This window comes from Hyla sarda, chromosome 3, assembly GCF_029499605.1.
Source record: "Hyla sarda isolate aHylSar1 chromosome 3, aHylSar1.hap1, whole genome shotgun sequence".
Classification (NCBI taxonomy): Eukaryota; Metazoa; Chordata; class Amphibia; order Anura; family Hylidae; genus Hyla; species Hyla sarda.
Window position 1 is genome coordinate 54,834,379 of NC_079191.1, and position 23,765 is coordinate 54,858,143.

General features: G+C 42.7%; 1 protein-coding gene across 3 annotated transcripts in view; it reads right to left on the minus strand.

Annotated features, from left to right (window-relative positions):
- Positions 1–23,765, minus strand: part of NBAS (NBAS subunit of NRZ tethering complex) — a 701,350-nt gene that overhangs the window by 271,085 nt on the left and 406,500 nt on the right. For all 3 annotated transcript variants that reach the window (XM_056564221.1, XM_056564220.1, XM_056564222.1), the window contains one exon: positions 3,562–3,791. In XM_056564221.1, coding sequence (XP_056420196.1) covers positions 3,562–3,791 — 230 coding nt within the window. The remainder of the gene's footprint in view (positions 1–3,561; positions 3,792–23,765) is intronic.

Consider the following 23,765-nt stretch of genomic DNA (forward strand, 5'->3'; position numbering starts at 1 on the left):
TGGTCTCTGGCCACTAAGCCTAACAATTAACTGTGTAGCATAGAAAACTGCAAAGAGCATTACAAAACCAGGCTGTTTAATAATTTCCACAGCAAAGTTTAGTAAATTCAAGAAAGGTAATATTATGCCCGTCTACCAGCTAGAGCATGCCAACGGTTTTGCCAAACAAGCTTTTACAAAAGACCTGGTGCAAGGGCTTGGGATCACAGCTGCTTTTACAAACATGTTACCAGGGCATGGTATCATAGTTCAAGGATAGCCTCCCCCATACACAGTGCCAGGTTTGATTGCAGCACTGAAAGGATTAAATGCCAGGAATGTGGCTGTGTATTACAATCACTGACCCACCAGTGATCGCGTGGTCACAGTGGCCATACTTGTGCAATCACCTTGAAGTAATAGTGAAACAAGGTACCGCAAACTATTGTAGGCTCTTTCTTGGACCCAGTATGTCCATGTATCACAAAAGTATGGCCAGCCTGAGTTTGCTGTGAAATGACCTGTGGCAATCAACTGATCACCAAGTCCTCTTCAAAATAGAAAAGAAGCAGCAGATGCTACCATAAAAATTGTCTCCTTTGAGTTGTTCTATGCAATTGGGAAAGGGACTTACATGAGATAACATATGATTTCCTATCAGGGCTCATAATTCTTTTACAAACCTCCATGTATTAACATTTCTGTTTTTAGAGTCACCAAAAATGTATTCAAAGAACATTTGAAAAAAAAAAAAAAAAGTCTGAAAGCAGACTCCCGATAGCGACACTTCTAATCCTGCTGCCTTATTCAGGGCCGTGGCACAAATACATTATTATGTGCAGATAGGTTCTCCTAATCTCACAGGCTAATTGCTAGAACTTGTAGAGCTCTGATATGACATCACAGAGCCCGGGCTGCATTCCTCTCATTTATTTTTCTTAAGACAGATTTCCAGGCTCAGAAGATTATCTGCTGTTAATGCATTTTAAGGCTGTGTAAAATGCTGTAATCTGGAGGCATATCAGATCCCGCTTCAGTTCTGTGCCGTTATGTATTCTACTTTGTGGTCCTCAACATTTGCGCTCAGTGCATTGCATGCTTAGAGGCAGGAGATCATTCTAATATAAAGCTAAACCAGAGAAATTAATATTTAAGTCTAATAGACGTACAAAAAACCCAAAATTTTAAGCGATTCTGTACCTGCACACTGTTCCCCAGTAAGACCACCACTTGTACACACAGTAGATGACTTATTATAGGTGAGTGGTACTTTAATTCAACTCAAAACATTTTGTGCACCTTCCAAAATGTGGTCTTGCTGCAATTTTTCTCCGGCCAGTCCAAAAGTATCTCTAGATGCCATCCTTAGAATATGCGAAAAAAAATATATTGAAGAGAAGGACCCGACCATATATTAACACTAAACATCAAACACCATAGCAAGATGCAAATCCACTTAGTTCCAAGGGGAAGAATGTTCCCCGCTTACATACAGCACCGGCAGTGTGGTTATTTAGCCGACCATTCATATGTATCATTCACTTTCACAGACCTGGAGTCCGTTGTTCTTTTAAGCAAACATTTATTTTTTTTATATATAAAAAGAATACATAAAAGACAAGCTTACAATATTATATATTGTGCATTTCGGGGACTTGCCCCTTTCACAAGACATCTTCAAGACTGTGAAAGTGAATGTGGCATTTAAGTGGTTGGCTAAGAAATCACTGCTGGTGCTCTATAAAGGCTTTCTTGGATTTGAGGGGAGAGTACACATTCCTCCCCTCTGAAGTAAGTGGATTTGCATCTTGCTAGGACGCTTGATGTTTAAATGGTAATATATGGTCGGATCTCCCTTTTCATATACCGTATTTTTCGCCATATAGGATGCTCCGGCATATAAGACGCACCCTATTTTAAATGAGGAAAATCTAGAATACAATGTAAAGTATAGGTCACAGTGATCTTCAACCAGCGGACCTCCAGATGTTACAAAACTACTACTCCCAGCATGCTCGGACAGCCGTTGGCTGTCCGGGCATGCCAGGAGTTGTAGTTTTGCAACATCTGGAGGTCCGCTGGTTGAAGACCACTGGATAGGAGGTAATACTCATGTGTCCCCGCCACTTCGGTCCCGTCACCGCTGCCCTGGATGTTGCCCTCCATCGCTGTCGCCGCGTCCCCGGGGTGTCCCCGTTGCTCCGGAAAGTCTCTGCTACCCTGTATCCTCGCTCTCCGTCGCCGCTCTCCGTCACCGCCATCAAGTCGCTACGCACGCCGCTCCTATTGGATGACGGGGCGGCGTGCGCGACGACGAAGGAGAGCGCCCGCCATGCAGGGGATCCCGGCACGGAGCAGACACCGAGGAGGCAGGTTAGGTCCCTCCCGCTGCAGCCGGGTTAGTGTCACTTTCGCTTCAGACGCAGCGGTCAGCTTTGAATGCCGCGTCTGAAGGGTTAATACAGGGCATCACCACAATCGGTGATGTCCTGTATTAGCAGTGGGTCCCGGCCATTGATGGCCGCAGGGACCGCCGCGATAGGTGTGTATTCTCCATATAAGACGCACCAACTTTTCCCCCCCAGTTTTGGGGAAGAAAAAGTGTGTCTTATATGGCGAAAAATACGGTATATGTGTGTGTGTGTGTGTATATATATTTTTTTCCCTTTATTTGCACAGAAGTTATTCTATGTCATGGACATAGGGGACAATAAGCATGCCGTTTATACAGCCTACTGGGGTATAGTTTAAGTAACAGTGGGATGTTGCCTGCTAAAGATCTCTTTTAGGCTGGGTTCACACTACAATTTTACTGTATGGGAACAAGATACGGCTGGGGGGAGCGAATACCGGGCGCTCCCATATCCCAGCCGGACCCGGCCCATATCTAATTAATTTCAATGAGCAGCATACCACGGTTTTAGGTTCGATCAGAAAACCAGAAACCGGTCAAAAATGAGCCGACCAGAGTCACCTTTTGACTCCAGTCGGTTCATTGAAATTAATTAGATACGGGCCGGGTCCAGCTGGGATATATAAGCGCCCGGTTTTCGCTCCGCCCAGCCGTATCCGATTCCCGTACAGTAAAATTGTAGTGTGAACTGTGGCATATGAACTTATTTCAACAGATACCCTGGTATACACTTGGTTTCCCATACAGTAGTTGTTTCTCCTCATAGGGCATATGGACAGGGGTTGTCTCTGTGAGACAACCCATCTGATTTCCCAACATCCTCCTCACAATAGTACACCGTCCGCACACTTAAGGTTCCGATTACATGTGTCGCATCTTTAGCTCAACAGTGGATACTAACAGTACCCAACAGACCCCACTGTCTTATAAAAGGGTCTGTTGAGGCTCCAATAAGACTTTTGGTATTTTAACAAGCAACAGTAGGGCTGCATGCTGCACTTATTTTTGCTGTAAAATTTTATGGAATTGTCTGATATAGAACTAAATGGAGCTTCCAAGTGAATGTAAAGCTCAATGCAGAGATAATGCAGCTATAAGAGATAACTCTCCATAAGGCAATAATGTGACACAAAAAGACCAACGTCCCACCTGCTACATATAATACTTACTCCGCAAGTCCAAGAATGGTCTCCGTTTTGTACTGACTGTCTGTGGCAAATCTCTGCACATCTACTCCTTTGCCAAGACCTTGGAGAATCTGAGCCTGAGTGAAGTCTACCAGCCGCTCATTGTAATAGTGCAGTTGTTCAATCAGAGGAACCAGCTCAATGGGCCAGTTGGTATTGGCATAATCAGAGACGTACTTCGAAACCAATTTGATGAGCATATTTGGGTCGGCCTATAAGGGGAAAAATAGAAATGTATAATAAAAAATAAAGAAATAAAGAAACCATATGTAACAAGTCTGTGGATCCAGAATAAATGAATATTTCTAGTTGGGAACTTTTCTCCATTAACCTAAGATTATTTTGGGAAAATCCCTATTCTGTTTTATACAAATGCTTTATGACCCTTCAAATCAAGGGATAGCCAATATAGTGAAAAAAAAGATTATACAGGTTGTATTCCCTCCTGACATTTTTCAAAAATATGCTGTGTCTGAGGTGCCCGGAGGACACTCATATCTCCTCGCTCCTTAAGTGCTGAGGGCTGAACACTTCATTGCTACCTCACATCACCTCAGCCTGCTGGAAGCCAAGCCCTGTTTTCAAAAATCACATATATGCACATAGCACAGTTGCAAGATTGGGATAAAGGGCTCAACTTCCATTTGACTGTCAATCAAGCAGAGACAGGGATAGGAGGAAAAGCAAGCAGGCATTCCAGTCCTCAACATTTCAGGGGCTTGGGAACACTTTTTTGACACTTGGAATCAGAGAAGATTTTTTTTTCTATGTTATGGAATCACAGACAAAAAAAAAATTATGTTGCCATGTGTCTCCTTGCCCAAAGAGCTAGAATGTCTAAGAAATAAACTCAGAATATCTGATGCAGCAGCCTCCCAATGTTTTCACTAGAATTCTGCTGCACTGTTCACACTGAAGGATTTCTGCAACAGAGAATTCCGTGGAACTTCTCGCTTCAGGACCTGCCGAAAAAATAATATGTTGATTCTTGACCCCTTAAAGGTGTACTCCGCCCCAGGCATCTTATCCCCTATACAAAAGATAGGGGATAATAGGTCTGATTGCAACGGTCCCACCACTGGGAACCCCCACAATCTGTCCTGTAGCACCCACTTGTCATTAGCTGCACGAAGCGAACATCGCTCCGTGTCTGATGACTCACGATACAGGGGCCAAAGTATAATGATGTCATGGCTCCGCCCCCTTGTGATGTCACAACCTGCCCCCTCAATGCAAGTCTATAGGAGGGGGCTTGGCGGCCGTCACGCCCCCTCCCATAGACTTGCATTGAGTGGGAGGGGCGTGACCTCACAAGGGGCCGGAGCCATGATGTCACAATACTCTGACCCCTGTATTGTGAGTTATCAGACACGGAGCGATCTTCACTCCGTGCAGCTAATGAAAAGTGGATGCTGCAGAACAGATTCCGGAGATTCCATTGGATAGGGGATAAGATATCTAGGGGCGGAGTACCTCTTTAAGGACGAAGCCCATTTTGACCTTGAGGACCAGGCCATTTTTTGCAAATCTGACCTCACTTTTTGCATTAATAACTCTAGGATGCTTTTACTTATTAATTTAATTCTGAGAATGTTTTTTCGTGACATTCTACTTTAAGATAGTAGTAATTTTTTGTCGATACTTGCATAATTTCTTGGTGAAAAATAAAAAAATGGCATGAAAATTTTGCATTTTTCTAACTTTGAAACTCTGCTTGAAAGGAAAGTGGACATTCCAAATACATTTTATATTGATTCACATATACAATATGTCTACTTTATGTTGGAATCATAAAGTTGCCATTTTTTTACTTTTTAAAGACATTAGAGGGCTTAAAAGTATAGCATAAGTATAAGTTTGTTAACCCTTTAGGTGATTCACAGGAATAACAGCAAAGTGGAGGGGAAAACTCAAAATCTACATTTTTTTTACACTAATGTTCTTGTAGACCATTTTTTTTTCTCATTTTTACAAGGAGTAATAGAAGAAAAAGCCTCCCAAAATATGTAAGCCAATTTCTCTCAAGTATGGAAATACCTCATATGTGGACAAAAAGTGCTCTGCGGGCACACAACATAGCTCAGGAGGAAAAGAGCAACTTTGGGATTTTGGAGAGAAAATTTAGCTGTAATGGTTTTTGGGGGGCATGTCACATTTAGGAAGCCCTCATGGTGCAATAACAGCAAAAGAAAGAAAAAACATGACACACTATTTGGGAAACTCCACCCCTGAAGGAATGTAACAATGGTTTTTGGTGGGGAATGTCGCATTTAGGTAGCCCCCATGGTGCCAGAAGAGGAAAAAAAAAAAAAACACATGGCACACTATTTGGGAAACCACACCCCTCAAGGAATGTAACAAGGGGTATATTGAGCCTTAACACCTCACAGGAGTTTGACAACTTTCCATTGAACATGAAAATTTAAAATTAGATTTTTAATACTAAAATACTAGTGTTACCCCACATTTTTCATTTTCACAAGGGATAATAGGAGAAAAATTCCCCCAAAAAATTTAAACCCCATTTCTTCTGAGTATATAAATGCCCCATATGTGGGAGCGTAAAGTGCCCTGCGTGCACACTACAGTGCTCAAAAGAAAAGGAGCGCCATTGGGCTTTTGGAGAGAAAATTTGGCTGGAATTGAAGTTGGGGGCCATGTGCGTTTGCAAAGTCCCCATCTTGGCAGAACAGTGAACCCACCCCCCCCAAACTGTGCCATCCTTTATTTTTTATTTTTATTTGTAATTATTTTTTTTTTTAACTTTTTGTGTTCTTTATTTCTGTAAACCCAACCGTCAATAAATCCCCCCCTTCTTATCCAAGAAGTTTCCAGCAACCTTATTTTTTGCAACGGAGAAGCGCTTTCACACGCCAAGGTTTTTTCTGGGATAAATCCCCGTGTGGGATCTCCCGCAACCTGCTCCTGTACTATTGCCACCGCCTGCCAGCGGTCTCGGCAGAAAGCTGCTCCCGATCACCAACCTAAGGCTCTTTTCCCCGCCACATCATCGGGACTTAAAGGATAGTGGCACCCGACTGCTCACCCCGATCTCCACTGCGCACTGGCCGCAAGGTACCAGCACACATCGAGGGGATTACCCAGCTGACCGCATCTGCCGACTCTGCCAAGCGGATCACATCTGAACATCTGGAGTACATCAGAGGACGGTGTCTACTCCACAAAAGCAGCGCTCCACATCACCGGTACCAGGCGACACCCCGCAGCACCAGAGACAAGCAAGAACATCAGCCAGCAGATCCAGCAGTCAGCGGCCCCGGAACCTTGCCGCATACCAGCCTATACGCATCGCAGAGTTGTGCCTGTTATGCAGCACAACTCTGAAAGGTGAGCAGAAAATCTCCCTATCCTTCCCCGCTAAATCCCCCCCCCCCCCTTACCTCCTATAACTAGAAAGGTAAAGGCACCATCAAGGCGCCACTTCTGTGTTTTTTCTCTTCACATATTTTACTCATCCTTTTGGAAACTACACTCATTCAGGAATGTAACAAGAGGTAAAGTGAGTATTTACACCTCACAGGTATTTGGAACAGAAGGCCGTAAAAATTAAAAAATATATATTTTTTTTCTCTAAAATGCTGGTGTTACCCCAAAATTTTGCTATTTCACAAGGAATAATAGGAGAAAAAGCCCCCAAAATGTGTAACCTAATTTCTACCAAGTAAAGATGGGGGTCCATTCATTGGTGTGCGGCGACAAACTGTGGGGCGTACAGATTTGTCTGCGCCACCATTAGATTGACAAAGCCTTCACTGAAAAAATAACTAAAAAAAAAAAAAAAAGTCAATTTCAGTGAAGCCAGCAATGTCAATTTTGATTCCTGGATTGCCAACAAACCCAGGAATCACAGGCTCATAGATCTCTGGTGCAGCCCAGACAGGTTCACCGGTAAAGGGTACAGGTGGACTTGCCTGGTGGGCTGGCATACTAGTAAGGGTGGGTCGCTTGTACTAGTATGGGGCGGGTGTTGTTGCCTCACATGGCATTGCCGCCGCCTTCTAGGGGGCTCATCATCACTACTTGAGGATGAGGAGAACGAGGAAGACAGCAGGAAAGTGGGGTTATCCTAGCCTTCACTGGTGCTTTCGGTGTCTGAGAGCATCATGGCGTTTGCCTCCTCTGCTGAAAATACCCTGTATGCCACTTCCTAACTTTAAAGGGATTGTGTGTGTGTGTGTGTGTATGTATTGAAATGTGTGTATGTGTGGGGGGGGGTGTGGTGCTTTTTAAAAGGGGTTATCTGGAGAGAGAAACACAGAGCTAATTTCTTCCCTAAACAGCACCACCTCTGCCCTCAGGTTGTGTGTGATATGGCAACTCAGTTCCATTGAGGTGAATAGAGCAGGTTGTAATACCACACACAACCTGACAACAGGGGTGATGCTGTTTTTGGAAGGAACTAGCTCTGTGTTTCTATTTCTGGATAACCCCTTCAATGTATCCCTTACTTAAAGAAAAAATTTTTTTTTATATATATATATATATATATATATATATATATATATATATATATATTACTGCTCAAAAAAAAAATAAAGGGAACACTAAGATAACACATCCTATATCTGAATGAATGAACTAATCATATGAAATACTTTCGTCTTTACATAGTTGAATGTGCTGACAACAAAATCACACAAAAATTATCAATGGACATCAAATGTATCAACCCATGGAGGTCTGGATATGGAGTCACACTCAAAATCACAGTGGAAAACCACACTACAGGCTGATCCAACTTTGATGTAATGTCCTTATAGGGTAACTCCGCTCCCCAGTTCCGGAACTCAATGTTCCAAACGCTGGGTGCGGGCTTCTGTGTTCACTCCCTTCCCTTCGTGATGTCACGCCCCGCCCCTTGAAATCGCGTCCCCTCAATCCAAGTCTTTGGGAGGGGGCGTGGCGGCCGTTGAGAACATTGAGTTCCGGACGCTGGGGAGCAGAGTAAGCCTTTAAAACAAGTCAAAATGAGACTTAGTAGTGTGTGTGGCCTCCACGTGCCCGTATGACCTCCCTACAATGCCCGGGCATGCTCCTGATGAGGTGGCGGATGGTCTCCTGAGGGATGTCCTCCCAGACCTGGAATAAAGCATCTGCCAACTCCTGGACAGTCTGTGGTGCAATGTGGCAATGGTGGATGGAGCGAGACATGATGTCCCAGATGTGCTCAGTTGGATTAAGGTATGGGGAACGGGCGGTCCAGTCCATAGCATTAATGCCTTCCTTTTGCAGAAACTGCTGATACGCTCCAGCCACACGAGGTCTAGCATTTTCTTGCATTAGGAGGAACCCAGGGCCACCTGCACCAGCATATGGTCTCACAAGGGGTCTGAGGATCTCATCTCGGTACCTAATGGCAGTCAGGATACCTCTGGTAAGCACATGGAGGGCTGTGCGGGTCCCCAAAGAAATGCCACCCCACACCATTACTGACCCACCGCCAAACCGGTCATGCTGGAGGATGTTGCAGGCAACAAAACGTTCTCCACGGCGTCTCCAGACAATGTCACGTCTGTCACATGTGCTCAGTGTGAACCTGCTTTCATCTGTGAAGAGCACAGGGCGCCAGTGGTAAATTTGCCAATCTTGGTTTTCTCTGGCAAATGCCAAATGTCCTGCACGGTGTTGGGCTGTAAGCACAACCCCCACCTGTGGACGTCGGGCCCTCATACCTCATGGAGTCTGTTTCTGACCGTTTGAGCGGACACATGCACATTTATGGCCTGCTGGAGGTCATTTTGCAGGGCTCTGGCAGCACTCCTCCTTGCACAAAGGCAGAGGTAGTGGACCTGCTGCTGGGTTGTTGACCTTCTACGGCCTCCTCCAAATCTCCTGATGTACTGGCCTGTCTCCTGGGAGCACCTCCCTGCTCTGGACACTATGCTGACAGACATAGCAAACCTTCTTGCCACAGCTCGCATTGATGTGCCATCCTGGATGAGCTGCATTACCTGAGCCGCTTGTGTGAGTTGTAGACTCCGTCTCATGCTACAAATAGAGTGAAACCACCACCAGCATTCAAAAGTGACGTAAACATCAGCTAAGAAGCATAGGAACCGAGAAGTGGTCCGTGGTCACCACCTGCAGAACCACTCCTTTATTGGGGGGTGTCTTGCTAATTGCCTATAATTTCCACCTGTTGTCTGTTCCATTGGAAAAACAGCATGTGAAATTGATTGTCAATCAGTGTTGCTTCCTGAGTGGACAGTGTGATATCACAGAAGTGTGATTGACTTGGAGTTACATTGCGTTGTTTAAGTGTTCCCTTTATTTTTTTGAGCAGTGTATATATGGTTTGGTGGGGAAAAAAACATAAGGATGTACTTCTAGCACAAAAAACCCTGCACCAAAAAAGAGCAGATACCTAATCAGTTGTGTGCGCCACTGATTAGCACTCACACAGGGGTACGGTCCGTTCAAGCAGCACGGACATGCTGCTGATGGCACGGACCGCAAAGCCCCCAAAAAAAGATGCTTAAAAAATAAAGAAAAAAACATTTATATAAATGAAAAAGCACTCTTTTATAGGGAAAAGGGTCCGGCCACAAAGTAAGCAAATAAATAAATAAATGCTTACACCCCAAAAAAGATGGAGACAAGCCGCAGTACCCCTGTAAGGTCTGGAGCACACAGCGGATGGTGTTGTGCACCCTCAGATCCCAGAAAGTGGGCACACTGAAGAATAAAAAAATAAAAAAATAAAAAATTATATATATATATATATATATATATATATATATACTTTTAGATGTCCCTGCCTACAAATTGACTTTCCCAACCAGAAGAGTGCTGGATGGCACAAGAAGAGTACAGATGGCACAGAAAAAGGGTACTGAGGTACGCGCCGCACTAGATCAACTCTGCTCACCAACTAGAAGAGTTTAACCCCTCCCACTGGTACCTGTGATTGGTCGGTCGTACTTACCGATCAATCACAGCGGTCCTGGAGGTGGCATCATTGCAACCTCCCATCACCAGTCACCCTCCTCTTCTGGATCATCGGGTCACCGGAGACCATGAATCGCAGCGCTCATCGACAAGGGAGGGAGGGGAGTCTTGGTGGATGTCAGGACCCCCCTCGGTGATGTCAATTATGCCTGCATAATGATAAAGGGGAAAGGGGACTATATGAACAGGATAAAGGGGACTACATTGTCTCTTGCGCAGACTGTATTTGAGCACATCCGCATGTCCGCGCAGTCCTTGCGCTAGGGATTTCTGCAGCACACAGGGCAGACATATGTCCACCTGGAATCTCGCTGGGAGGAGATTCTGTAGTGTGAACGTAGCCTAACAGTATCAATTGGAAAGTGAATTACAGTTGATAGATTACCTTTTACATGCATTTATTTATTTTATTTATTTATATAGCACCTACAGATTCCGCAGCGCTTAAAGGGGTTGTGCGCTGCCCTAATTTTCGGAGCTCCGCTCACAGCGTACAGAAGTTCATTACTCCGAACGCTGTGTGCAGGCTTTAGTGTTCGCGGCGGCCCCTCGCCCGCCCCCTCTAGCACGTCGCGCCCCCTTCCCATAGACTTTCGTTGAGGGGGCGGGCGAGACGTCGCGAGGGGCCGGGCGTGACGTCACGCACGGCGGCTGCAAACACGTAAGCCAGCACACAGCGTTCGGAGTAATGAACTTCCGGACGCTGTGAGCGGAGCTCCAAAAGTCAGGGCAGCGCACAATCCCTTTAACACATGTTACTGTGCAGACAGGAAATGTTCATTGTCATCCAAAATAATATATTTTCTTTAAATGTAATCCTATGTCCAGTTATAGTCTTATAATAAGGGGTAAATCACTATTGTAAAATGTAAGAGCACATGACGGACTGACCAGTGTTTACAATGTTCTCTTACTGTTCTTCATAGATTCTATTCTATACAAATATATGAAACCACCATAGCAACATCAGCATATAAACAAACATACAAAAGGGCAGAAAATGTGTCAAAGGACATTGACATCAATCTCTGTAGAAATATGGTCTAAGCTGTAATGAAAAGTAGGGCAATAATAAAAGATCAAGAGAGCAAATTTGCATAAAAGAAATGTGTTAAGGCTACATGTTTAATTGAAGCGAGTCTGTCACAATAAATACTGCCCTGTTTGTAGGCAGATTGCCAGAGAGCAGAAGGAGTGGAGCAGGTTGATTTATAGTTGTGTGGAAAAAGATTCAAAATATTGTATAATTTTTACAATCTTTGCTGTTTCCAGGCTTATGAGTCCAGAGGGCAGTTCCCCTTAGTGACTGACAGCTTTCCATGCATGACATAGTTGTCAATGTCTGACTAGGACCACCCACTGGGCTGATAAGCATGAAAAGATCAGGGATTTAAATCAAATACCCATAATATTGCACAGAAAACTATATGGTAATCTGCTCAGCTCTTCCTGCAATATAACATTCTTCCTGCAGAAACACAGGATTTTTCATTATTGGCTTATCCTTTCTTCTGCTAAGCGATGCAAGTTTACAGTCAGACATTAACTGATAATGGCATAAAAAATAAAGCAACATTTTTTATATATATATATATATATATATATATATATATATATATATATATTGTGGTATTGTGGCAGTGTTGCAAGGAAAGGGTTTATTTCCCTTGCTAACTCTGCAGAATGGCCTGATTAATGAGGTATCAGGAAGGGAAAGTGTGTTTAAAAGGAAAAGAAACAGAATAGTTGGGGCTCTCCCTGGGTAACAGTATGCTGGCTGTTAGAGGGGGAGACACACAGACCCTGTTTAGGTAACACGCAGAAGGCGCTGCGAATGGTCCAAGAAGTGGTGTGAACTGTAAGTAACAGGTTGCAGGAGTCATATGTTTAACTGGCTGAGAGTAGCTCACCAGTAGGTAGTCAGGGCATGCTGATATGTGTAGTCAGTGACCAGACTGTCTAGGACTTTATTTTGTTTATGTTTAGTTTTACCTGCAACCTGTGGAAATAAAGCTGGCGAGGAGCCAGACTTGTATGCTGAACTGTGGTCTGTGGTGTTATTGAGAGGAACGTGTCCCGTGGCAAGTGACCAGGACGATCCCAGAGCTAATCCCCAAGGAGGAATCCTTACAATATATATATATATATATATATATATATATATATATATATATATATATATATATATATATATATATATACACACATATACACACACATACATACACACATATATATATATATATACATATCTCAAAAGGAGAATACAGCAGCACACTGCTAGCACAAAGATATAGATAAAACATGAGTATATAGATAGAACATGAAAAGCTATACAGCTGTAGTGCAATAAATGAAAATATGAAACTATGAAATTATGAGGTACTTAGCTTGCGAATCTGGCAGCCAAATAGCGCGGACCGTCCCACCACGGTAAGGGGACCTCATTCTGGGACGGACTTATATATATTTATAATACTATATCTGAAAATATATTACTTATGATGAAATACTTTGTGAATATATCTTGGAGGTAATGGATTTTTTGTTGAGGCACAATTATTTTCGGTTTGATGATGATTTCTTTATTCAGGTTTCTGGCTGTCCTATGGGCGCAAAGTTCTCGCCCACTCTGGCTAATTTGTTTATGGCGTACTGGGAGGAGAGTCATCTATATTCTGCCAGCAATCCATTCTCATCCTGTATAGGTTGGTATGGCAGATATGTGGATGACCTCCTCCTAGTGTTGACTGGAGGCAGTGAAAAGATAAACGATTTTCTTGAATACATCAATAATAATACAATGAACTTGGATTTACCTTGGAATGGGGTGGTAGTAAAACCAATCTTTTGGACATTACACTGACAGGGGATCCTGTGGACAAATGTATATGTTCTAAAATATATAGAAAGCCAAACTCTGGGAATAGTATTCTTGCTGCCACCAGTTGCCACCCCAAACATACTATCCGTAATCTCCCCATTGGGAAGTTTATTAGAGCCAAGAGAGCCTCCTCAAATTATGCATTATATGAACATTCTTGCAATGATATTATAACTAGATTGCGAAAAAGAGGTTATGGAACTGGCATTCTAAACAGAGCAAAATGTATAGTTGACAGCAAGGACCGTAATGCGGACAATCTAGATACAGAAGAGGGGAAGAATAGGAGAAATAGGAACATTTATCTAAATAATAAAAATAAAAAATATCCAGTAACCTTTTCTACCCCCTATAGTGTCCATTTTGATAGAGTCAAAAATATTCTACAAAAACACTTACCGGTATTATACGAGAATGAAGAGGTCTGTAGGGTGTTGAATGATGGAGTCAGGTTTGTGGCTAAGAAAGGTAGAACATTGCAAGCGCGATTGTCTACCATTGATTTTAAAGAAAGTAATACAAAAGAGTGTTGGCTCAAACCAGTGGGCAATTACAGCTGCTCACGTCCGAGGTGCAACCTATGTAGTTATATGGCATGTACAAAACAATTTAAATCTTCAGCAAACGGAAAGACATTTAATATAAAATTGTTTATTAATTGTGAAACTACGCATGTGGTTTATTCAGCAACTTGCACTCAAGACAAGACATATTCAAGTAACTGGTATTGAGCGTGTACCCCGTCCTCAGAGAGGGGGGGACAGGTCCCATGTGGTATTCAAGAGGGAAGCCTTCTGGATACTTAGATTGGACTCTCGCTACCCGCGGGGGTTAAACTTCCGCAATGATCTTTCATACTTTTATTGATCATACCGGTTTGATTTTCTGAAGTTATGATATGGTACGAGTTACTGAATTTAATCATATAATCATATATTTGTATGCCTGTTTTTTTTTCAAGTGTAATACATTTTTTGGATTTTCTTGTGTATATATATATATATATATATATATATATATATATATATACATACAATAAAACTTTTCTTGAATTTTGCCCTCAAGGGGTTAATATCCAAGTAGTAAAATGTGTATCCGCCCAGGAAATGACGGCAGACACCGACTTCCAGAGGCGGATCAGGTTTTCTCAAACCGTGTGTTCTTTTGACATAGGGTATATAAGGTTAAGGTGTATACCTTCTCCTTGCCATGACTAAGGACTAATTAGTCCGAAACGCATTGGCGCTGTTTTTTTTTTTTTATCCGCACTGGGTGTTTTTTCTTTTGGATTTTAATATGGACTAATTAAATTTTAAATTGATTTTAAATGGACTTTTAATTTTCACCAATTTTTTCATGATTTTCCGGGAAGCTGGAACCCTTTCTCTTCTATTGCTATATCGAGGACAACGGCCCGACTTTCTCCTTGCTCCTGGATACCAATGACAAAGTGCTCATTAAATAACGCATCATAAGCAGTGAGCTGGCTATATTTCATTCTGACATTATTCACCTTTGCCAAACTCAGACTCCCTCATTTGACTGCCAGAGAGAGGAGCAAGATTCACCTCCACACACAACACATTTCCACTGCTCCAGAGTCCAGTAGTGGAAGCTTTACACCACTCCATCCAACACTGCATTGTAAGACTTGCATGCGGCTGCCCATTCATGGACACCTAAGCAATGAGGCTCCTGATGGGGCACAGTTTACGTGATGATTTTAATACCATATTTGGTTTGGGCAGAGTGTTTGTGACCTTTATGGCCTTGGTGTGGTCTCTAACTTTTGGCAGAGATGATGTGGTTCCTACACATGTCCACTTTTCAATAATACCATTCAAAGATGATTGTGAAAGGTCTAGAAAAAGTAATTTCCCTGACTGGCTTGTTGAAGCGGTGGTTCCTATTACAGCACCACTCCAGTTCAATAAGCTCTTGATAATGACCAATTCTTTCACAAATGTTCGTATAAGTGACTGCATCATGGAAAAATAGGACAAAAAAAACTAAACAAAACTGAATTTAATGGTTATGAGGTTTGTACATTATATATATATATATATATATATATATATATATATATATATTGTATATAGAATTCATAGAAGTATTTACAATGATTCATATGTCCCATGAGAACAAATGAATTATAAGATCCATAAGTGTCTTCTCACCATGAGTTTTTATGGGTTGCAGCAGACAGGAGTTGTGCTCAATTGCCCAGAAAACAGTATGCAATTGTGTATTTCAGCCGCTTTACATGACTTTAATCTCCAACGGCTGTAACATCAGCCTTACATGTTAGGGATAACTGTGTGTGTGTGGGGGGGGGGGGGGGTATGTGATGGGAATGTGGTTTGCAGGAGGGGAAACCTGCACTGACTGTGCTCATGTCATTAGCCTTAATCCTAAGACTCTATAAAGAAGCCACATGTGATATGATTTCATGCAAGGAGCTATCGAGCAGATGGAAATGATAGACTTCGGGCTGGCAGAGTTCAGTAAATAATTGTAACTGAAGCAATATACAGTAATAGCACACTACTTTTTAAGAAGCAAGTTCCCCCAAAATGCTGTCTACAAATGGGGGGAGACTGGTTTGGCTGATTTTCAAGGCTTATTAAATATATTGACAGACTTACAGGGAAGCTACCTCAAATTAAATGGCACCAGAGAGACTGCTCCTTCCTTCTTTCATGGACCATGGTTCCTTCCATGGACCACTGCCTGTAAGTCTGCATCCATAGGCTGATTTCCTCAATAGGAACCAGCATCCCTGAATCTTCAAGACTTGTTGAAGAATTAGACATGAAGCAACTGGAAAGTGTTTCTACGAACGCTTATTGGTCCAATGATTGGCCCGTGTAAAAAGGCCTTATGTTAAGGATTCTGAAGGTTCTCAGCAGTAAAGCTTTGTTGGATAAAGTGATGTTCATACGGATATAGTCAGCAATCTCCACTATAGTTTGGACTGACAGCAATCTCACTCGATCTTCACATACACATGAACACTAAGCTGAGTCTGCTCAATCTAAATGGGAAGAATGTTGCGAACAGGCTCCTCTGGAAGTGACCTACCTTGCTGCGAACAGAAGGATCAGGCAGCATATGGGAAGAATTGGGAGGCCGCCATAAATATTACATGGTTGGCCGATCACACCAAAATCAGAAGGTTCGGACAACTTTAATCTAAATCTATGGTCGGGTTAAGTCTGGTCACCTGACCGTACACAACAGAAAGCTATTGGCTCACAGTTTTCACTCTTGACTGGTCTCCGAGCAGGCATGTGTTCTAAATGGTGAGATTTGGTGAAAAATCTGTAACAGCATTTACCATGTGCCGTTTATTGGACTGGTGTCTTATGTAGTAGAGGGGCTCTGGGGCACTTTCTTTACCAATGGATGCCAAGTTTGACAAGTAAAGGGGGTGGAGCAGAAAATAATCACTCTGTTTTGGCCTGGATATCTAGATATATGGATTGTTGTCAGGGGTGCAGTAAAGCTTAGCTGCTACAAAACTCAATAAGGGTATGTTTACACATGCTGTATATATGCTGGGGATGTTATTATGCAGATCTTATTATAAAATTGCCAGCATATAAAGTATGTTTGAACATATCATATAATATTCAAAACCTGGGTAAAAGAGAAGCCATTACCAGTGCTCCAAGTGCCATCTTCCCCCAAAACAGACTTCATGGGGGAGATTTATCAAAATCTGTGCAGAGGAAAAGTCGCTTCTTTAATTTTTAAAAAAGCCCCTGAAAAATCTCATTGGTTGCTATGGGCAACTGGTCAACTTTTCCTCTACACAGGCTTTGATGAATCTCCCCCCCAACTTCCTTTTGTATAGACAATTTTTTTTTCTGACAAACGATAGCCCCACCATCTTCAAAAATCCATGTCAAATAAAATTAATCATATAAAAACACAAAACATTATTATTATTATTTTTTACATGCAGCTGTTTTTCAGACAGTCGAAAGTTTCAGATTTTTCCATCTAATATTCAACCGTAAATTTAGATGAAAACACCTCGCAGCCAGAAATCATGTTCAGAAATCCTCTCAAGGATTAAGTCCGGCTGTGCTCAGGGGCCATTGAAATGGCTCAATTGAGATATGAGCATACCGACGCAGCGATTACCCCCAAATCTTTAAATGACATACCGCAAAGCCTGAACCTTCCCAGTTATGTGCTACCTGCTATAACACAATCACACACCAAAAACATTTACAGAGAGACGCCAATTACACGGGATTCAGTACTAATCTTTTCAGCCTGACACGGCCATTTAAAAGAAATTGGTTAAGGTTTAGGGATTGAATGACAACCTAAAGGAAAGACTTTCTCCCCCCCATGCGCTTTGCCATTAAAAGTTGCAGATAGCGGCCTGGTGTGGATGTTTATCACAGTGGCACATTGTTCTGAGTATTCAAAGTGACACAAAAGGTTAAGTTCTCGCACTTTTTACACACTTGAAATAACAATGCGTCAGCTCTGCGGCACTGAATGTTCATTTGAGAAAAAGCAGAAAAAAAACACCAATACAAACAGCCTACTTAACCCGAAGCAGTCGGCGTTTACATTGACAGCACAATGAAGTTGTGTATTATTGCAATTCCTCTCTGCTGTAGGTGCTTTAATTCCAGCTTAATGCATGGAAGCTGCACAAATAGAGGAGTTAAGAAAGCAACAAGAAAGAGAAGCCGGGGGATAAAAGGCTCCATCGACTGACTCACGTTGGTTTTTTAATGTATAAATTGATAGCTTTTAGGTTGGTTTTAGATATTTTCAAGCTTTCCATTTCAATTTAGGAACATGTTGCCTCTCACTACTTCTCAACAAACTAATGTATCAATACAAGATGTATGAAGTGAACATTTGCCCACAGTAGGGGGTTTCTGCATTATGTGGTAAAGTGCTGCTGCCCCAACCAGGGAGGCACTTGGTTGTCAAATTAATGCGTTTGAAAGTTTGAACCAAGTCCGGAGTATGACACGTTGTCTGGCCTGGGAAAATATTTGCCATAGTTATTTTAAGCAACTGTAAATGTAACTGCTGTTGTCAGATTGCAGATTGTCAGACAAGGGGTTGTCCCACCATAAAAATATTCACACAATAGGATATAAGTGTCTGATTGCGGGCTGGGGCAGTGGGCAGAGGGGTTGGGCCGAGAGGGATGTGAAAAACTTGGCCCAGAGGCTTCACTTTATTCATTGTCTTTGGGAACCGTACAGTACTCCACTATTTTAGGGGGCTCCGCTAGACAATGGATAGAGTGGTGTTGTGCACACATGACCACTACTCCTTTTATGGAAGTATCATGACCGAATTGTAGAAATCATGTGAGATTCAGCTGTCAGGACCCTCAGCAATTAGACTCTTATCCCCTATCTAAGTTATTATAGTGGGACAACCTCTTTAAGGACTGGCATGGGAGAATGGTTGAGAATCACTGGTTCTGTTGCCTTAGTTTTCATCCAGTGAGGGCCAGCTGCTGAGATCCTCATGGTCTCTGACACTGGCTTTGATGGCTGTTTTTAATTCCCCAGATAAGAGGCCAGGTTAGCAGAGTTTGCACTATAGACTTTTTATGAGCCTGTACTATGCTGTGCTTGACTGTCCAATAAAGCAGGCACAGGGCTTAGCTCAGTACTCATACCCTTTTAACATAGAGATAGTAGGGGGTATAATTAAGCCAGCCGGATAAGGAGCTGTTGCCACGATACACCCCAAAGACTAGTTACCTGGGTCCTGGCAGCATTATTAAAATGTTTTAATTTAAAACATCTAAGCATATCAGACTAATTCATAGTGTTCTAGAATCACGCTCCCGCCACCAGTTTTATGCTGCCCCATAAATCAAATTACACATTACCTTTAAGAGTAGGGTCACACGTGACTTTTGTTGCTGCTGCTGATTTTGCTACCCATCGACTTCAGCGGGTAGGAAAATATGCAGCAAAATACGGCACGTGACCGCACCCTAAGGGAGAATTTATCAACAGGTTTCTGGCATGAAAAAGTTGCTAATTTTTCATGAAGCCCATTGTATGTAAAAACCTGCGACCCTTTACCCTTCTATGCTGGGCTAGGCATTTTGCAATAAGTGTGCAGGGCTTGCACATGGCCCTTATTATTTATTTTTCAATATAGACTTTTATTGAATTTTAACAGGATAATGCAAGGTAAACAGCGGCTGTAAACAATCAAGTATAAATGAAACAAGTCAGTATTACACTGCGTGGTTTATGAGGAGAAAGACGGACATGACCGCATCACATCACAGTTAGATTCAGAAGCATACCCAGGGGATCGGACTCAGGGATCAGAACTAAGTAAGGTAAACTGGAAGATCGGGTACGCACTGCACTCTCAACTACAGGCAGGTTACTGGGTATATATGAGTCAGGTGGAGAGCGTATACAGAATAGGTATTACTAATCTGTCATTGAGTAGTGCATGGGTGAACGGACAAGGGTACAACCACATGTGTATCTTTAATGAAACTAAATAAGAAGCATGAGTCAGAAATGGAGTGAAATAAAGAAGTTAAGACAGGGGAAAAGTAGTAGCAAGAAAGGTAGTGAGAATAAGCACAGGAACGAAGTTACAGATTTGAAAACCTACCTGACGGGTCGGAGCGGACCAGGAACCCCCTGGGCCACCAAGGCAGTCCAGTCAATGAGTAGGAGAAGGGGGAAAGATACAATCAAGTCAGTTATGGGGGGAGGTGTAAGGCCACATGTGGTAAATGTATATTAGTAGGGAGGGCGTTTGAAGGGCCGCGGCGATAAAGCGGCCAAATATATTTGAACATAGGTTGTAGAGGGTGTAAAGGCCATCCAGGGCGACCAGGTCAGAGAGAATCTATGTATCTGTTTCGGGGATTCCGCCAGTAGTTCCTCCATTCTATGCACATGGCCCTTTTATGCCCACCAAGTTTACTATACTTACATTTTTGATAAATTCCCTCCTTCCTGTTTAAACTTTCACGACATCCATGTTTAAGATTTGTGGTTCCATTTCTCTAGAAGCCTACCAATCTGTTGTGGTCATGATATCCTGCATACACCAAACACATTAATCTAGCAATATTGTCATCCAGAATTATGAATGGCAGAGAGATGGATACAAGGACTATTTATATGTAAATATCTCATTTCATAGAATGATGAATTCCTGGCAGATCTTCTAATGGTCGCTTTCATATCTATCACATCCTGAAGGATTCATTCTTTTATTTATTTATTTTGGCTAACCCTCCCAATTGTTGCATTTAGTTTTAGTTCTGATTTCCATTCTCCAAGGAATGTGAAAAAACATTGTCGCTTTAAACATTAAGGGTCTATTCACATGTACAGAATCCTGTGTATCCCATAAAATCTGCAGCATCAAATATGCACAAGATACTGTATATGTGAATACACCCTTTGGGTAGAGTCACACACAACACATAGGCAGCATATTTGACACTGCGCAAAATCCACTATGTAGCAGAAAATACGCTGTGTATTCTTGTTAGCTGACATACAGGGCTACCCGGTTGCTGCTGCTGGGTATCCCTGTGTGTCACCTAACAAGAATACACAGCGTATTTCCTGCTGCGCAGTGTAAAAAACGCTGCATATACGCTGCGTGTGATGCTACCTTTTGGCTACATCTACAAGTGCATATTTTGCTCCAGATCTGCTGCAGAATTTGCTTCCCATTGACTTCCATAAGGTCTGCACAGATTTTCTACAGTGTAAATTCTGCTTGCAAAAAAAAATAATAATAATCTGTCGAGGAGCACCTTTCCACATTCAAACTCACAGCGGGAAACACGTTGTGAGATTGCTAGTAAATCTGCCTGTGTGAGAGAGCCTTAAAGGGGTACTCCGGTGGAAAACTTTTTTTTTTTTTTTTAAATCAACTCATGCCAGAAAGTTAAACAGATTTGTAAATGACTTCTATTAAAAAATCTTAATCCTTCCAGTACTTATCAGCGGCTGCATACTACAGAGGAAATTCTTTTCTTTTTGAATTTCTTTTCTGTCTGACCATAGTGCTCTCTGCTGACACCTCTGTCCATGTCAGGAACTGTCCATAGCAGGAACAAATCCCCATGTCAAACATATGCCGAGCCAAGAAGTTCATGACAAATCGAATCATTGTAACTTCGCTCATCTCTAGGGTGGGGGTTAGGGAGAAGACTTTCTGCTAATTAAGCTATTCTTAAAATACACTCAGGTAATCTGGGGGCTTAGTAGGATGTGGGCTCAGCTCACACCCGATTTTATGCACAGCAGGTGAATGGTTGGTATCTACAGGTAAGGATTTTTTTCGGTCTTACAGCCAATACGAAGAAAGGAAAGACGCATAAAAGTAGCATAGGAAGAAAACCTAAAGTGTGAAATAATAGAAAAAAAATTGGCTGAAGAAAAGAATTTAGGAAAGTCTTGATCTGTATCTGTATATAGGGGCTACCTTGTAGAAATCTATCAATTGCAACTGTTATGGAGCTGGATGTGGATCCTCTAAGCTGTGAGGCTTAACCATGTGTGTAACCACCATGTGTGTAACCATATCGGGGAGCGGAGTCTAAGGTGCCGCTGATCTTCACCAGAGCTCGCCGGAAGACAGGATGGGCTTGCTACGGCAGGCAACACCCAGGTCACTACCCCCAGACACTACTCGACCACACAGGTAGCTGGGCAAGGCGAGGTACCGAAGGATAAGGCAGTAGCGTAGTCAAACGTAGCAGAAGGTCAAGGCAGGCGGCAAAGGTGCGAAGTCAAATAACGTAACGTGAAGGTCTGGATACACGGGTAAGGCAAACAGGCAATATGGAATGCTTATTCTCAGGCTAGGGGCACTAAAGATCCGGCAGGGAAGAGGGGGAGTTGCAGGAACTTATAGAGTGGAGACAGGTGCATGACATGATTATGGGTGTACTGGCCCTTTAAATTTCAGAGCTCCAGCGCGCGAGCTCCCTAAGGGACGGGGATGCGCGTGCCGGAGCTGAGACACAGTGGAGGCAGCAGGGGAGCATGGTGAGTGACAGGCTGGGATTCGCATGCGGGCACGTCCCACAATGTGAATCCCCGTCGGTAGATGGGGACATAGGAACAATGCGCATGTGGCCGGAGCACGGAGCATGAAAGCAACCACCAAGTCACATCATTTTTCAACTAGTGGGAGCATGTTTTCACAAATTATTAAAAGTACTCTACCTAACACAGTCACTGCTGACAGTATATTAGGCTGAAGATATATTGTTGTCTGTTACCCTGAGCAGCAGAAAGGATTGTGTTCTGCCACACATTCCTGATCGTTACTGGTCCTCATAAAATACATCCAGATGTGTGTTAAGTCTTACAGGCAATGCTCCATGGGAAAAAGCATGCAGTATAGATTTCCTACAGATAAATAAGAACTGTCTTTCCAGTGCCACCTATAGGAAGCTGCCATGCATGGTCATGTGATATGTAACCTCTGCCAGATGCTTTCAGCAGTCTTTTCTGTATCTGCAACCACAGGATCTAGACACGATCAAACATTTGCATGTAGAGATTTAAGAAGCCTGCCCTGTGTACCAATGGGAATCATGTAACCTGAAAAACAGGTTAATGAGGTAATCCTGTATCAGAAAGTGGTTTTTAAATAAAAAATCACCTGGACATATATAACTTACTCATATATAGTTATCACAAATTGAACTGGCTTTAGTTTTCTTTTTACGTGATTTACCCCTGGCAGGAAGTTGTGAAGTCCTTTTATTGTTGTATTGTTTCAGCAGCTCCTAGCTCATGCCTCTCATTCTCTGCCGCCTCAGAAGGCGTGGTGGATCTTGTCTCTGAGCTCAGGCCCAGCGCCGAGTGATATCAACACCTGTGACCAGCCCCTACAGCTTACATCAACATCTCATTGTCATATACCTACATATTATTACAGGAACATTTTGGGAGAATGAGGTGTGTTTATACCATGCTGTCATGTGCAGTCATGCTGTCAGGCAGAGAAGCAGACAGAGAATGAATAGCAGGTGCTGCAACCTCAATGTGTAACAGTATGCTGTGGAATTAGATGTTCTGCAACAGTGCTGGCAGGAGGAGAGTAGACAGGGTGGGAGGGCTATGATGGAGACCTGAGGAAAAACACTGCATTCTGGGATCCTGGACAGAAAGCACAATATAAGGGGTCTCACACTATGGTTGTTGCATGCACATCAAGCCAACCTAACATGTGGTGCACAATTTAGCAAGTAATACTGCATTTGCATGGTCATTCACATTGTATGCGGGTGTGGCTTTGTCCACATGTAGCTGTTGCAGCACAAGAGCAA